General features: G+C 41.3%; 1 protein-coding gene across 1 annotated transcript in view; it reads right to left on the bottom strand.

Annotated features, from left to right (window-relative positions):
• LOC129644558 (collagen alpha-4(VI) chain-like) overlaps positions 1-15,015 on the bottom strand; it is a 131,339-nt gene that overhangs the window by 84,563 nt on the left and 31,761 nt on the right. The window contains 3 exon segments of the mRNA XM_055570142.1: positions 8,315-8,368; positions 11,585-11,677; positions 11,820-11,965. Of these exon segments, the coding sequence (XP_055426117.1) occupies positions 8,315-8,368; positions 11,585-11,677; positions 11,820-11,965 (293 nt within the window).

The following is a 15,015-nucleotide window of genomic DNA, read 5'->3' on the forward strand; positions in this document are numbered from 1 at the left end:
ATGATTGGTTTGATTTCCATGCTATCCAAGGAATTCTCAAGAGTCTTCTCCAACACCACAGTTCAAAAACATTAATTCTTCAAAGCTCAGCCTCCCTTATGGTCCAACTCTCACACCCATAATAAGTACTGGAAAAACCATAGCTTTGACTTTGGTCATATGCACTTTAGTCAGCAAAGGGAGGCCTCTGCTTTTTAATACTCTATCTAGGTTTTTCAAAGCTATTCTTCCAAGGAGCAAGCATCTTTTAGTTTCATAGCTGCAGTCACCATTCCCAGTGATTTTGGAGCCCAAGAAAATAAAGTGAGTCACTCTTTCCATTTTTTTCCCCAACTATTTGCCATGAAGTGATGGGTCTGGCATCCAGATCCCATCAAGGATCTGATGAGCTCATGAGCTTATGAGGAGCTCATGAGCTCCTTATTGCCAAATTCAGACTTAAATTGAAGAAAGTAGGGAAAACCACTAGACCATTCAGTTCAGTTCGGTTGCTCAGTTGTGTCCGACTCTTTGCAACCACATGAATCGCAGCACACCAGGCCTCCCTGTCCATTACCAACTCCCAGAGTTCACCCAGACTCACATCCATTGAGTCAGTAATGCCATCCAGCCATCTCATCCTCTGTCGTCCCCTTCTGCTCCTGCCCCCAATCCCTCCACAGAATCAGTCTTTTCCAATGTGTCAACTCTTCGCATGAGGTGGTCAAAGTACTGGAGTTTCAGCTTTACCATCAGTCCTTCCAAAGAACACCCAGGACTGATCTCCTTTAGAATGGACTGGTTGGATCTCCTTGCAGTCCAAGGGACTCTCAACAGCCTTCTCCAACACCACACTTCAAAAGCATCAATTCTTTGGCGCTCAGCTTTCTCCACAGTCCAACTCTCACATCCATACATGACCACTGGAAAAATCATAGCCTTCACTAGATGCACCTTTGTTGGCAAAGTAATGTCTCTGCTTTTCAATATGCTATCTAGGTTGGTCATAACTTTTCTTCCAAGGAGTAAGCGTCCTTTAATTTCATGGCTGCAGTCACCATCTGCAGTGATTGTGGAACCCAAAAAAATAAAGTCTGACACTGTTTCCACTGTTTCCCCATCTATTTCCCATGAAGTGATGGGACCAGATGCCAATATCTTCATTTTCTGCATGTTGAGTTTTAAGCCAACTTTTTCACTCTCCTCTTTCACCTTCAGGTATGACCTAAATCAAATCCTTCATGATTATACAGTAGAAGTGAGAAATAGATTTAAGGAACTAGATCTGATAGATAGAGTGCCTGATGAACTATGGACTAAGGTTCATGACATTGTACAGGAGACAGGGATCAAGACCATCCCCATGGAAAAGAAATGCAAAAAAGCAAAATGGCTGCCTGGGGAGGCCTTACAAATAGCTGTGAAAAGAAGAGAAGTGAAAAGCAAAGGAGAAAAGGAAAGATATAAACATCTGAATGCAGAGTTCCAAAGAATAGCAAGGAGAAATAAGAAAGCCTTCCTCAGCGATCAATGCAAAGAAATAGAGGAAAACAACAGAATGGGAAAGACTAGAGATGTCTTCAAGAAAATTAGAGATACCAAGGGAACAGTTCATGCAAAGATGGGCTCGATAAAGGACAGAAATGTTATGGACCTAACAGAAGCAGAAGATATTAAGAAGAGGTGGCAAGAATATGCAGAAGAACTGTACAAAAAAGATCTTCACGACCCAGATAATTACGATGATGTGATCACTCACCTAGAGCCAGACATCCTGGAATGTGAAGTCAAGTGGGCCTTAGAAAGCATCACTACGAACAAAGCTAGTGGAGGTGATGGAATTCCAGTTGAGCTCTTTCAAATCCTGAAAGATGATGCTGTGGAAGTGCTGCACTCAATATGCCAGCAAATTTGGAAAACTCAGCAGTGGCCACAGGACTGGAAAAGGTCAGTTTTCATTCCAATCCCAAAGAAAGGCAATGCCAAAGAATGCTCAAACTACCACACAATTGCACTCATCTCACACGCTAGTAAAGTAATGCTCAAAATTCTCCAAGCCAGGCTTCAGCAATACGTGAACTGTGAACTTCCTGATGTTCAAGCTGGTTTTAGAAAAGGCAGAGGAACCAGAGCTCAAATTGCCAACATCTGCTGGATCATCAGAAAAGCAAGAGAGTTCCAGAAAAACATCTATTTCTGCTTTATTGACTATGCCAAAGCCTTCGACTGTGTGGATCACAATAAACTGTGGAAAATTCTAAAAGAGATGGGAATACCAGACCACTTGACCTGCCTCTTGAGAAATCTGTATGCAGGTCAGGAAGCAACAGTTAGAACTGGACATGGAACAACAGACTGGTTCCAAATAGGAAAAGGAGTACGTCAGGGCTGTATATTGTCACCCTGCTTATTTAACTTCTATGCAGAGTACACCATGAGAAATGCTGGGCTGGAAGAAGCACAAGCTGGAATCAAGGTTGCTGGGAGAAATATCAATAACCTCAGATATGCAGCTGACACCACCCTTATGGCAGAAAGTGAAGAGGAACTCAAAAGCCTCCTGATGAAAGTGAAAGAGCAGAGTGAAAAAGTTGGCTTAAAGCTCAACATTCAGAAAACAAAGATCACGGCATCTGGTCCCATCACTTCATGGGAAATAGATGGGGAAACAGTGGAAACAGTGTCAGACTTTATTTTGGGGGGCTCCAAAATCACTGCAGATGGTGACTGCAGCCATGAAACTAAAAGACGCTTACTCCTTGGAAGAAAAGTTATGACAACCTAGATAGCATATTGAAAAGCAAAGACATTACTTTGCCAACAAAGGTCCAACTAGTCAAGGCTATGGTTTTTCCAGTGGTCATGTATGGATGTGAGAGTTGGACTGTGGAGAAAGCTGAGCGCTAAAGAATTGATGCTTTTGAAGTGTGGTGTTGGAGAAGGCTGTTGAGAGTCCCTTGGACTGCAAGGAGATCCAACCAGCCCATTCTAAAGGCGATCAGCCCTGGAATTTCTTTGGAAGGACTGATGCTAAAGCTGAAACTCCAGTACTTTGGCCACCTCATGCAAAGAGTTGACTCACTGGAAAAGACCCTGATTCTGGGAGGGATTGGGGGCAGGAGTAGAAAGGGATGACAGAGGATGAGTTGGCTGGATGGCATCACTGACTCGATGGATGTGAGTTTGAGTGAACTCTAGGAGTTGGTGATGGACAGGGAGGCCTGGTGTGCTGCGATTCATGTGGTCGCAAAAAGTCGGACACGACTGAGCAACTGAACTGAACTGAACTGAACTGATCATTGTCCCATTGTATATTCTTGCCTCCTTTGTCAAAAATAAGGTACCCATAGGTATGTAGGTTTATCTCTGGGCTTTCTATCTTGTTCCAATGGTCTATATTTCTGTTTTTAAGACAGTATACTGTCTTGTAGATTTGTAGTATAGTCTGAAGTCAAGAAGGTTGATTCCTCCAGTTCTATTCTTCTTTCTCAAGATTGCTTTGGGTATTCAAGGTCTTAAGTGTTTCCATATGAACTGTGAGATTTTTTTGGTTCTAGTTCTGTGAAAAATGCCATTGGTAATTTGACAGGGAACACATTGAATATGTAGATTGCATTTGGTAGTATAATCATTTTCATGATATTGATTCTTCCAACCCAGGAACATAGAGTATCTCTCCATCTGTTTGTGTCATCCTTGATTTCTTTCATCAATGTCTTATAGTTTTCTGTGTACAGCTCTTTTGTCTCCTCAGGTGGGTTTATTCCTAGATATTTTATTCTTCTTGTTGCAATGGTGAATGGGATTGATTCCTTAATTTCTCTTTCTGATTTTTAATTGTCAGTGTATATGAATGCAAGTGGTTTCTGTGTATTGATTCTGTATCCTGCAACTTTGCTAACTTCACTGATTAGCTCTAGCAATTTTCTGATACTATCTTCAGGGTTTTTATGTTTAGTATCATGTCATCTGCCAACAGTGAGATTTTTACTTCTTCTTTTCCAACCTGTATACATTTTATTTCTTTTTCTTCTCTGATTGCCATAGCTAGGACTTCCAAAACTATGTTGAACAATAGTGGTGAGAGTGGACGCCCTTGTCTTATTCCTGATCTTAGAGGGAATGCATCCATTTTTCACCATTAAGAATAATATTTGCTGTGAGTTTAACACAAATGGCCTTTACTATGCTGAGGAAGTTTCCTTCTATGCCCATTTTTTGAAGAGTTTTTATCATAAATGGGTACTGGATTTGTCAAAGGCTTTTTCTGCATCTATAGAGACTATCGTATGGCTTTTATCTTTCAGTTTGTTAATATGATGTATCACATTGATTGCTTGGCATATACTGAAGAATCCTTGCATAACTGGTATAAACCAACTTGATCATGGTGTATGATCTTTTTAATGTGTTGTTGAACTCTGTTGTGAGATTTTGTTGAGGATTTTTGCATCTATGTTCATCAGTGATATTGGCCTGTAATTTTCTTTTTATGTGTTGTCTTTGTCTGATTTTGGTATCAAGGTGATGGTGGTCTCATATGAGGCCAATGAGTTTGGAAGTGTTCCTTCCTCTGCAATTTTTTAAAAGAGTTTTAGAAGAATAGGCATTAGCTCTTCTCTAACTGTTTGACAGGATTCACCTGTGAAACCACCTGGTCCTGGGCTTTTGTGTTTTGGGAGATTTTTTATCACAGTTTCTATTTCAGTGCTTGTGATTAGTGTCTTCATAATTTCTATTTTGTCCTGATTCAATCTTGGAAGATTACACTTTTCTAAGAATCTGTCCTTTTCTTCCAGGTTGTCCATCTTATTGGCATGTAGTTGCTCTTATGATTTATTTCTGCATTGTCTGTTGTAACCTCTCCTTTTTCATTTCTAATTTTGTTGATTTGATTCTTCTCTCTTTTTTTCTTGATCAGTCTAGCTAAAGGTTTGTCAATTTTGTTTATCTTCTCAAAGATAACTCTTCTTAATATCATCTGCTTTTGTTAGCTCCATGCCACTTCTGTCCTTTATTGTGCCCCTCTTTGCATGAAATGTTCCCTTGGTCTCTCTAATTTTCTTCAAAATCCCTAAATCTCATTACAGGTAAATTTTGAAAATATACAGTATCCACGAGTCTGGCAGACTTTATTTTCCAAAGATGGCCACAAGGAAAGCTCCACACTCCTCTGCTCTGTGGCCCTTCACCCCCACATCAAGAGGAGGAGTCTAATCCCCCAACCCCATCTGGAATCTGGTCTGGATTTAGTGACACCCTCGCAACCAACAGAACGTGGCCAGCAAGCTTCAGCCCTGGCTGTTGCATGGCCCCTCCCTGTGAGACTCTGCAGCCTTGCCACTCCACCTCAGCCTGCCCTTCTGCCTCCCAGCCCCTCCAGGGATGGAGAGGAAGCCACCTCAGCATCGGTCCTCCAGCCCCAGGCTTGAGGACAGGCAGCAAGTGAACGAGGGGCAGAGGGAAGCGGAGGAGACCACAGAAACCCAGCAAACAGCAAGAAACAGTTCCTTTTTCAGTTTCCCCACCCAGCATCCCAGAGGGTGACTGCTGTTTTGTACCACCATGGGTGTTCTTGCTGTTGTTGTTGTTGGGGTTGGGGGCAGGGGGAAATAGATATCTGAAACAGTTGGCTACTTGTCTTCCTGTAATAGGGAAGAACAAATCTGACTCCACGTTGGATAGGTTTCTTTTACTTTAATTGTAACCAAGCAGGACCCTACTGGGGATGGATCCCTCCTCCATACCCTCTGTTGTAGCTCCTCTCTACAGTACCTAGATAATGGTATTTGATCATATTTACCGAGTTCTTAAGATGCTAAAACCACCACCAAATGGAAGAAATTAACTACTAGATGATCATGAGCACGTAGCCCCCAGACCCACTGGTGCCTAAGGATTGATATTGTTAACCTAACAGCCCTGTTACCTCACTATCAGCCAATCAGAGAATTGTGCAAGAACTGATCACACAGCTGGGATGACCCTCCCCCATCTAGCCTTTTAAACCACTTCGCTGAAACACACCCCCTCAGAGAGTTCAGGTTTGGGGGCACCATCTGCCCATTCTTCCTGCTTAACCTGAAATGAACCTTTCTGTGCTCCAACTTCAATGCAGTGTTTGGCCTTGCTATGCATGGGCACACAGACTTGGGTTCAGTAACATAACCTTTACATTCTGTGGCTTTTGCTGCAAGTTAATCACCAAAGGGATGTTGCCTACAGCCTAAATTACACGTAATGGCCCATCTCAGTTAACCCTGCCTCCCGTTCCTGTGTTAAGCCAAAATACCTTTGTTTAGCTCAAAGGAAACATCCTGACCGGGCCCACCCATGAATGGATGCAGGAAAGAAAAAATTAACACGACCCCTCCAGTCTGGCTTGCAACAGTGTACACCTCTTTTCCTTCACCTCATCACTTGCCCCTCTCCGCTCCATAAAAAGAAACGGCATTCAAACCTGGGCAAGATGGTTCTGTGGGACACTAATCCACTCTCTCAGTCTGCTGGCTTTCCAAATAAAAGTTGCTGTCTCTTGACCAAACACCTGTCTCTCAGTGGATTGACCTATCTTGAGATGAGCAGTAGGAACTTGGATTCGGAAAGACTTGTACACTTTGAACTTACAAATTCTGGACACATTCTGAAACCTGTCCGCCTGCAAGTGGTGCTTCTGCTGTTAAGCAGAAGTCTGACCTTAAGTCCAGTCTGACCTGCTTTGCAGGGAAGCAACTTTAAAAGCCATTCAGAGAACTACATGGTTAGAAGTCACCTCTCTAGGGAGAAATGGAAAGAAGACAAGTGCTGCTGAGCTATGTTGTCACATGGTGGCTACTGATTGCTTGAAGCATGTCTGGTCCATTTGAGATGTGATCTAAGAACAAAATACACACTGGATTTCAAAGGCAGCATATTTTCTAAAGTAAGCTATCTCAACTTTTATATTAATTACATGCTGATTACACTTAGGGTTTATTGAGTTAAATGTTACTAAAATTAATTTCACCTTTTTTTTAAGCTTTCTTTAAGACAGCTACTTAAAATGTTTTAATTATATAAGACTATGTATATCATTCATATTATATTCCTAGCTCTGTACTAGAGGGTCTTTATAAAATATCTTGGTTTTAGGGTGTTAAGAAGACATTAGAGAATGGGGACAAAATCATCACCCGTCCTAGACAGAGGCAGGCTTGAAGACAGTATTTGTTTGAAATTAGTATCAATAGCCCTAACGGGTTGGTCAGATCTTAAGTTATTCTCTTAAGCTTGACCAGACTCACTGAACCACAAGCCAAACAGAAAAAAAATAAATAACACTTAGATGACCTCTTGAAACATCATAAAAATAGGAAGTAATATTATCACTACTGCTAAGTAGAATAACAAAAGTTCACAATTCACATTTCTGAATGTATTTCTAACATCTGAGACCACGCTTGCCAAGACAAAATAAAAAGCAAAGTTGAGCAATTCTCCCACAAACGTAATCAAAGAAATAGATCCACTTACATAGGCCTCAGCATTTTTCTTTACTTTCTGCTTACTTTCCAAGTTCAAGCATTCTAAATGTTCAGAATAATAAAGCGACATGCTATTCTAGGTGGAGTGATTAGAACATAAACACCTGTGTACACACGCAGTATGAAAAGTTTGGTCCTGGGACCCCTCAGGTCCCCAAGACCTTTTGAGAAAGGGTACTCACAAAGCTAAAACTGTTTTCCTAACTACACTAAAATATTATGCTTTCCTTTTTCACTCATGTTCTCTCCCAAGTATACAGCAGAGCTTTTAAGAAGTCCACAACCAAGCAACATCATAACAGACTTGGTACAAAAGCCGTTATAGTGGCACAGTTGCTGTCTAATAAATTGGACATTAAAGACATTTAAAACTACAAAAAACAACGCAGTCACTAAAGTATTTTATTTTGGAAAATATAGGGTTTTTTCATAAAGGAATGTGTCATTTCTGCAATGGGTTTATTTTTGTTATTTTGAAATAAAATGAATAACTTTTAATCATTTCAGTCTTAACTTCTAATGTGGTAAACTCCAGTCCCCAAGCTGACAATTCTGTCCACATTGTTATCCATGGTAATCACGTTAGCGAACTTTTCCTCACCCTACGATGCATCCAGGGTTATATGCAAACCATCAGTGGGCAACTATAACTCCATCACCTTTTTAACTAGTCAGGACAGAACCTGAGTGATCTTATTATAAGAATGGCTTTGGTTCTCTTTAATTTATTACTTAAGTGCAATTAAGTATGAGTAATATTTGACCCCTTTTACCATATTCTTTTAAGGAGAAAAATAAGATTCAGTACTTACAAGACTACCTTCTTCACCAGGGTAACCAGGTAACCCATCAGAACCCCTCTCTCCCTGAGGAAAAAAGAAGTCAAAACAAATAACATGGACTTCAAATCCTTCATTTCTCAAATCTACATGAAATAAAAATTGTTACTGATAGACACCCTTGTCTCACTGAGTTGACATTTTATTGATAATCTACTAAATATCAAGCATAATGCACAGAGACATATAGAAACAAATACTTTTGGCCTGTCTTACAGTGAAACAGTTAGAACTGGACATGGAACAACAGACTGGTTCCAAATAGGGAGAGGAGCATGTAAAGGCTGTATATTGTCACCCTGCTTATTTAACTTATATGCAGAGTACATCATGAGAAACGTTGCACTGGATGAAGCACAAGCTGGAATCAAGATTGCCAGGAGAAATATCAATAACCTCAAGATATGCAGATGACACCACCCTTATGGCAGAAAGTGAAGAGGAACTCAAAAGCCTCTTGATGAAAGTGAAAGTGGAGAGTGAAAAAGTTGGCTTAAAGCTCAACATTCAAAAAACGAAGATCATGGCATCTGGTCCCATCACTTGATGGGAAATAGATGGGGAAACAGAGGAAACAGTGTCAGACTTTATTTTTCTGGGCTCCAAAATCACTACAGATGGTGACTGCAGCCATGAAATTCAAAGATGCTTACTCCTTGGAAGGAATATTATGACCAACCTAGATAGCATATTGAAAAGCAGAGACATTACTTTGCCAACAAAGGTCCATCTAGTCAAGGCTGTGGTTTTTCCAGTGGTCATGTATAGATTTGAGAGTTGGACTTTGAAGGAAGCTGAGTGCCAAAGAATTGATGCTTTTGAAGTGTGGTGTTGGAGAAGACTCTTGAGAGTCCCTTGGACTGCAAGGAGATCCAACCAGTCCATCCTAAAGGAGACCAGTCCTGGGTGTTCTTTGGAAGGACTGATGTTGAAGCTGAAACTCCAATACTTTGGCCACCTGATGCAAAGAACTGATTCATTGGAAAAGACCCTGATGCTGGGAAAGATTGAAGGTGGGAGGAGGAGGGGACGACAGAGGATGAGATAGTTGGATGGCATCAGTGACTCAATGGACATAAGTTTGAGTAAGCTCTAGGAGTTGGTGTTGGACAGGGAAGCCTGGTGTGCAGCACTCCATGGGGTTGCAAAGAGTTGGACACAACTGAGCAACTAAACTGAACTGAACTGAAAGTGAAAACTTGAATTGTCTTTACAGCCTGGTACATCAACCTATTTTTGTTTTTCTAAAACACCTTTTCAAGCCATTCCATCATGAAAATCCAAGCCAAAATAGGTCCAAATTAAATGTTTGAGGGAAACTTTAAAGAGCTTTGAACTGGTTTTACAAAATGTCAATAAGATTTACAGGTGTTATAGCCTTTAAGGTTTAAAGTTTTAAGTTTAAAGGTATTGAACCATAAAGAAGGTGAATGCCAAAGAATTGATTCTTTTGAACTATGGTGTTGGAGAAGACTTTTGAGAGTCCCTTGGACTGCAAGGATATCAAACCAGTGAATCCTAAAGGAAATCAATCCTGAATATTCATTGGAAGAACTGATGCTAAAGCTGAAGCTCCAATACTTTGGCCACCTGATGTGAAGAGCTGACTCATTGGAAAAGACCCTGATGCTGGGAAAGATTGAAGGCGGGAGGAGAAGGGGACAACAGAGGATGAGATAGTTGGATGGCATCACTGACTCAATGGACATGAGTTTGAACAAGCTCCAGGAGATAATGAAGAACAGGGGAGCCTGGCGTGCTACAGTCCATGTGGGTGCAGAGTCGGACACGACTGGGCAACTGAACAACAAAAGCACATATAACTTATGAGAAATGGTTGCTTATTTCTGTATGTCAACCCTTTAGTCTCTCTTTTATTTTTAGTCTTCTTAGATTTCTAAACACACAAATTATTTCCTCTCAAGGAAGTCTGGCTTACCATTTTATAGCCAGAGATGTTTATTAAGTCTAAAAGACAGTAAACTAAATATGAGAGCCAGAGCCTATTTATAATTAACAAAGATGAAAGTAATGCTGCAGCTGCTGCTAAGTCGCTTCAGTCGTGTCTGACTCTGTGCGACCCCATAGACGGCAGCCCACCAGGCTCCCCCGTCGCTGGGATTCTCCAGGCAAGAACACTGGAGTGGGTTGCCATTTCCTTCTCCAATGCATGAAAGTGAAAAGTGAAAGCGAAGTCGCTCAGTCATGTCCGACTCTTAGCGACCCCATGGACTGCAGCCCGCCAGGCTCCTCCATCCATGGGATTTTCCAGGCAAGAGTACTGGAGTGGGGTGCCATTGCCTTCTCCAGAAAGTAATACATCCAAGCACTAACAGAGCAGAGAAATCAAGAATTCAGGATGCTTCCATCTTTGGTCTCAAAAAGAGTTGTTAAAAAAATAATCAAGAGGTTCCCAAGCTTGATTTTCTGACCTTCCAGTCCTGCATTTAAGAATAATAAGAGGGGGGGAAATCTAGCGCTAAGGCACGACTGCAATTTATTTTTCAAAAAGTAATTGTACACTGTTCAAAATTAAGATTGATCTAAGAAGTCAGTAAGAGCTCATTCCATCTCGTGGAAAACCACTTGTGAAAAGAGAATGTAAAAGCCAAAGGGTTTGATTCAACCTTCCATGTGAATTTGTGATTATCTACCCATCATGATGCTCTAGTCCTGTGAGAATGGAACCTTGTGTCCCGGGTATCTGAGAACCATTTCTAATGAGACAGTCTCCCTTACAAGTAGGAAGCAGTAATTTTCCTATCACTTAACTACAGAATTAACAGAGAGATGCAAATCAACCACCAGTAAACCAGTGACTGTATTTATCCTCAGAGGTTACTGGTATAAAATAGAATATTAGATCAGAGGGGAAGAGGCTTTGAATACCGCAAAGAAAACAGATACTGGACAAGTGACAATTTTGTGGACATGTGAAAACTTCTGTGTGGTGGTAGAACCTGTGAAAGTGCCAAATAAATGTAAGGAGACAGCAGTAGTATAGTGGATATGAGCCTTGGAGTCAAGCAGACACAGGGGTTGAAATCCTAAAATGCCTCTTTGTAACTGTGCAACTTCAGGAAAACAGTGTTCCCTCTCTGAGCCCCAATTTTATGCCTGTAAAAGAGGTCTGTTAAAAGGACAGAGTTAGAAAAGGTGTGTTAAAGACCTAACACAGGCCTCGAGTGTAATGGATACCAAGCCTCTCTCCCCTTCCCCCACACACACCCAGCAAGAACTCACCTTTCCCCCTGGGCTCCCACCATCACCTCTGTGTCCGTCCCCTCCAAAGCTCTTTGCATACCTATTGCAGCATGTCCTTTCTACAATTGTGTCCTGAAAATAAAATCCATGTCACATAATGGTTTTTTTTTTCAATGCTGTATTAGCCTATGACACATTACACACTAAAGAAACAAAATTCCCTCAAGGTTTTAGAAATACGAGCATGAAAAGAAAAAAAATAAGGAAAACTTACAAGTTGCTTCAGTAAGATGCTCGGAAGTCTGTGCAGTGTGATGCTCAGAGGTTGATTATACGCAAATCCTCTGCCAAATTCTAGCTCCTGGAGCTCCTCTAATTTATGGACGCCTTCCAGGCCAATAGTCAGGAGTCCAGAGAATCCTCCAAAAGACCAACAGGTGGGCGATTTCCTTGCATGTCTTTCAAATAGTCTGACTTGTTTTGGCCCCAGATCCCCAGATACGCATCATCATCCCATCCTTCCTATATCCTCATCTGTCTTTTTCTCAAACTGTTTTTCCTCAAATCAAAGCCAGCTCACAGCGTGCCTTCCTAAAGAATTGGTCTGATATCCCAGCAGCTAACAGGTAAACAGTTAGGACTCTAGAACTAGAAAGGTTCACTCTATAAAGGTAAACAGTTAGGAAACAGAAAGGACTCTCAGAGCCCTCGTGTAGCCCCTGTTTTTTGTTTCTGTCAACTTAAAAAATATTCGCAACCTAAAAGTTATGTTTTATTCAGTGGGAATTTTTAGAACTTCAAGTCCAGGAGATAGCATCTCAAGCAACCCCGAGAGAACTACTCCAAGCAGGCAAGGGGAGGAGCAGGGTTATTTAGAAGTTTTGCAACAAAGGGCAGGTAGTCCTGTTGCAGGGAAGAGCCAATTCTGACTCCACTTTTAGGTCTGTGCCGGGGACCAGCCCCGGCTGATCCAGGGTATTCGAAGGAGAGACGGCATAGGCGAGGGTCAGGGAACAACTGCTTAATTACACGTTAATTAAGGATACAAAGAGTAATAGAATGAGGATAGCTCAGTGAGGAAATTCAGTGGAGAAAAGCGGCTGAAATAAGGATAGCTCAGTAGGAAAATTCAGTGGAGAAAAGAGGCTGAGTAGCTTGGTTTACGCGGGAGACCAATAAAACTTCAAGACAAGAAGTTTGCACCACTTACGTAGGCCGCAGGCATCCTTCCGTTCTCCCGAAGGAGAGGAGACACTGAGGCCTCCCCGGTCGGATCTTAGAAGCCCAGGCATAATTAGCAAGCATGGCGGGTTCCGCGCTCCAGATGGAGACTCAGCCGGAAGTTGAAAGAGAGAGCGACATGGGGAGACCAAGTTTCAGTGAACAAGGCCCGCACTTTATTTTCCAAAGTAGTTTTTATACCTTAAGTTATGCATAGAGGATAATGGGGGAAGGGGTAGAGTCATGCAGCAAGCCAGGCTTTTTTCCTGTAAACTTATCATATGCAAAAGTTCAGGTGATAGACATCATCTTCTGGCCAGGAGGCCTGTTAACATTTTAAGAAACTTATCTTTCTCTAAAGGTGATTATTCCAAAGTCAGGCGCCAGCCTTCCAAAAAGCATTGGACAAAGCTGCATTTTACATTTTTATACACCCATTATATCAATCAATACACTGCCAAGGACACAGTAGGTAAGGAGTATGGAGACTTAGCAGCAAACATTGGCCCAACAAGTGAAAAACCCTTCACCAATACAATTTCTAATCAATCTTTTAACTACTCAAAGGAATCTGTGTTTAGGCAGTTTAGAACATCTCCTGCCTCTCACAGTTGGGAGGCTCTGAACAATCACATGTGGCCGGAAAAACCCATTCAGGCAGGCTAGAAGATTTCCAAAGGAGTTTGTAGGTTGAAACACTGTCACATCCAAGAATTATTAACTGGAGCTGTAAGCTAACTCTTTTTTCAGAGAGAGGTAGTGGGAGACAGCCCCCCGTAAAGTCAGAGGTGTAGGTGAAAGCACAAAGCAGAAAGTAGGCAGACTCTGGTTTTGGGGGTAGATGCTCGAGAATTTCCAGGGGGACTCCTGAGGCTCGATCCCGCCTTTGCGTATGCCGAGCCTCCTTCCTCATGACCTTTGTCATGGGCGGAGTGCCTCACGCTGGCTCCAGGCAGTGATAGAATTCCAGTTGAGCTATTACAGATCCTCACTCAATATGCAATATGCCCGCTCCCGGCAGGTCTGTTTCTTTTTCTTTAACCTTTGCTTCCTGTTGCTTTTGTTCACCAAAAAGATACTGTTTATACATACGGGCCTGCCTCAGGGAACTGCCCCTCTGAGATTTGAAGGTTGTACATGGTACTTAGCTTCTTCTATCGATGCAAGCACTAACAAGTCATCTGGATTTTTCCACAAAACAGAAAACATATGGAAAAGAACGCATTTTAAATTTGACTAAAAAGTACTATAGAATTTCAGAACAATTAATAGCGTTAATATTTTAAACATCAAATTGATACACAGACCCACACACATGCCCATTAGCTTTTTGCTATTGTAAACAGGCTACTGTAAAATCTTACGGTTAAAAGTTGTATACATTTTCTTAAGTATTCCTTAAAATGAATTCCCAGAAATGGAATTGCAGATTTAGCAGATAGGCAGAATTTGCAGTCCTTTGTTATATACTCCCAATTCCTTTCCAGAGAAGCTGTAACATTTTACACGTCCAGTGGCAATCTATGCATTAAATTCAGTTGAAAGCAAGTTGTCACAGAAATATTCCATTTAAGGCAATACCTACTAAGATACCCATGACATTTTTCACATAACTAGAACAAATAATCCTAAATTTTATATGGAATGACAAAAAGACCCTGATTTGTCAAAGCAATCTTGAGAAAAAAAGAACAAAGCTGAAAGTACTATGCTCCCTGATTTCAGACAATACTACCAAGTTGCAGTCATCGAAACAGATACATACTGACACAAAAACAGACACATATATCAGCAGAACAAAATAAAGGCCTCAGAAATAATCCCACACACTTATGGTCAATTAATCTATGGCAAGAGAATAAAGAAAGAAAGAGAAGTTGCTCAGTCATGTCCAACTCTTCCCTACCCCATGGACTGTAGCCTACCAGGCTTTTAATCCATGGGATTTTCCAGGTAAGAGTACTAGAGTGGGTTCCCATTTCCTTCTCCAGGGGATCTTCCCAGCCCAGGGTTTGAACCCAGGTCTCTTGCATTGCAGACAGACGCTTTACCATCTGAGCCACCAGGGAAGCCTAAAGAGAGGTGGACTATCTAATGGAGAAAAGACAGTTTCTTTAGTAAGTGGTACTGGTAAAACTGAACATGTAAAAGAATTTAATTTGAACATTTTCTCACACTATATACAAAAAAACTCAAAATGGATAAAAGACCTAAATAAAGAATCAGAAACCATAAAACTCCTAGAAGAA

The sequence above is a fragment of the Bubalus kerabau genome, chromosome 2, assembly GCF_029407905.1.
Source record: "Bubalus kerabau isolate K-KA32 ecotype Philippines breed swamp buffalo chromosome 2, PCC_UOA_SB_1v2, whole genome shotgun sequence".
NCBI classification, from domain to species: domain Eukaryota; kingdom Metazoa; phylum Chordata; class Mammalia; order Artiodactyla; family Bovidae; genus Bubalus; species Bubalus kerabau.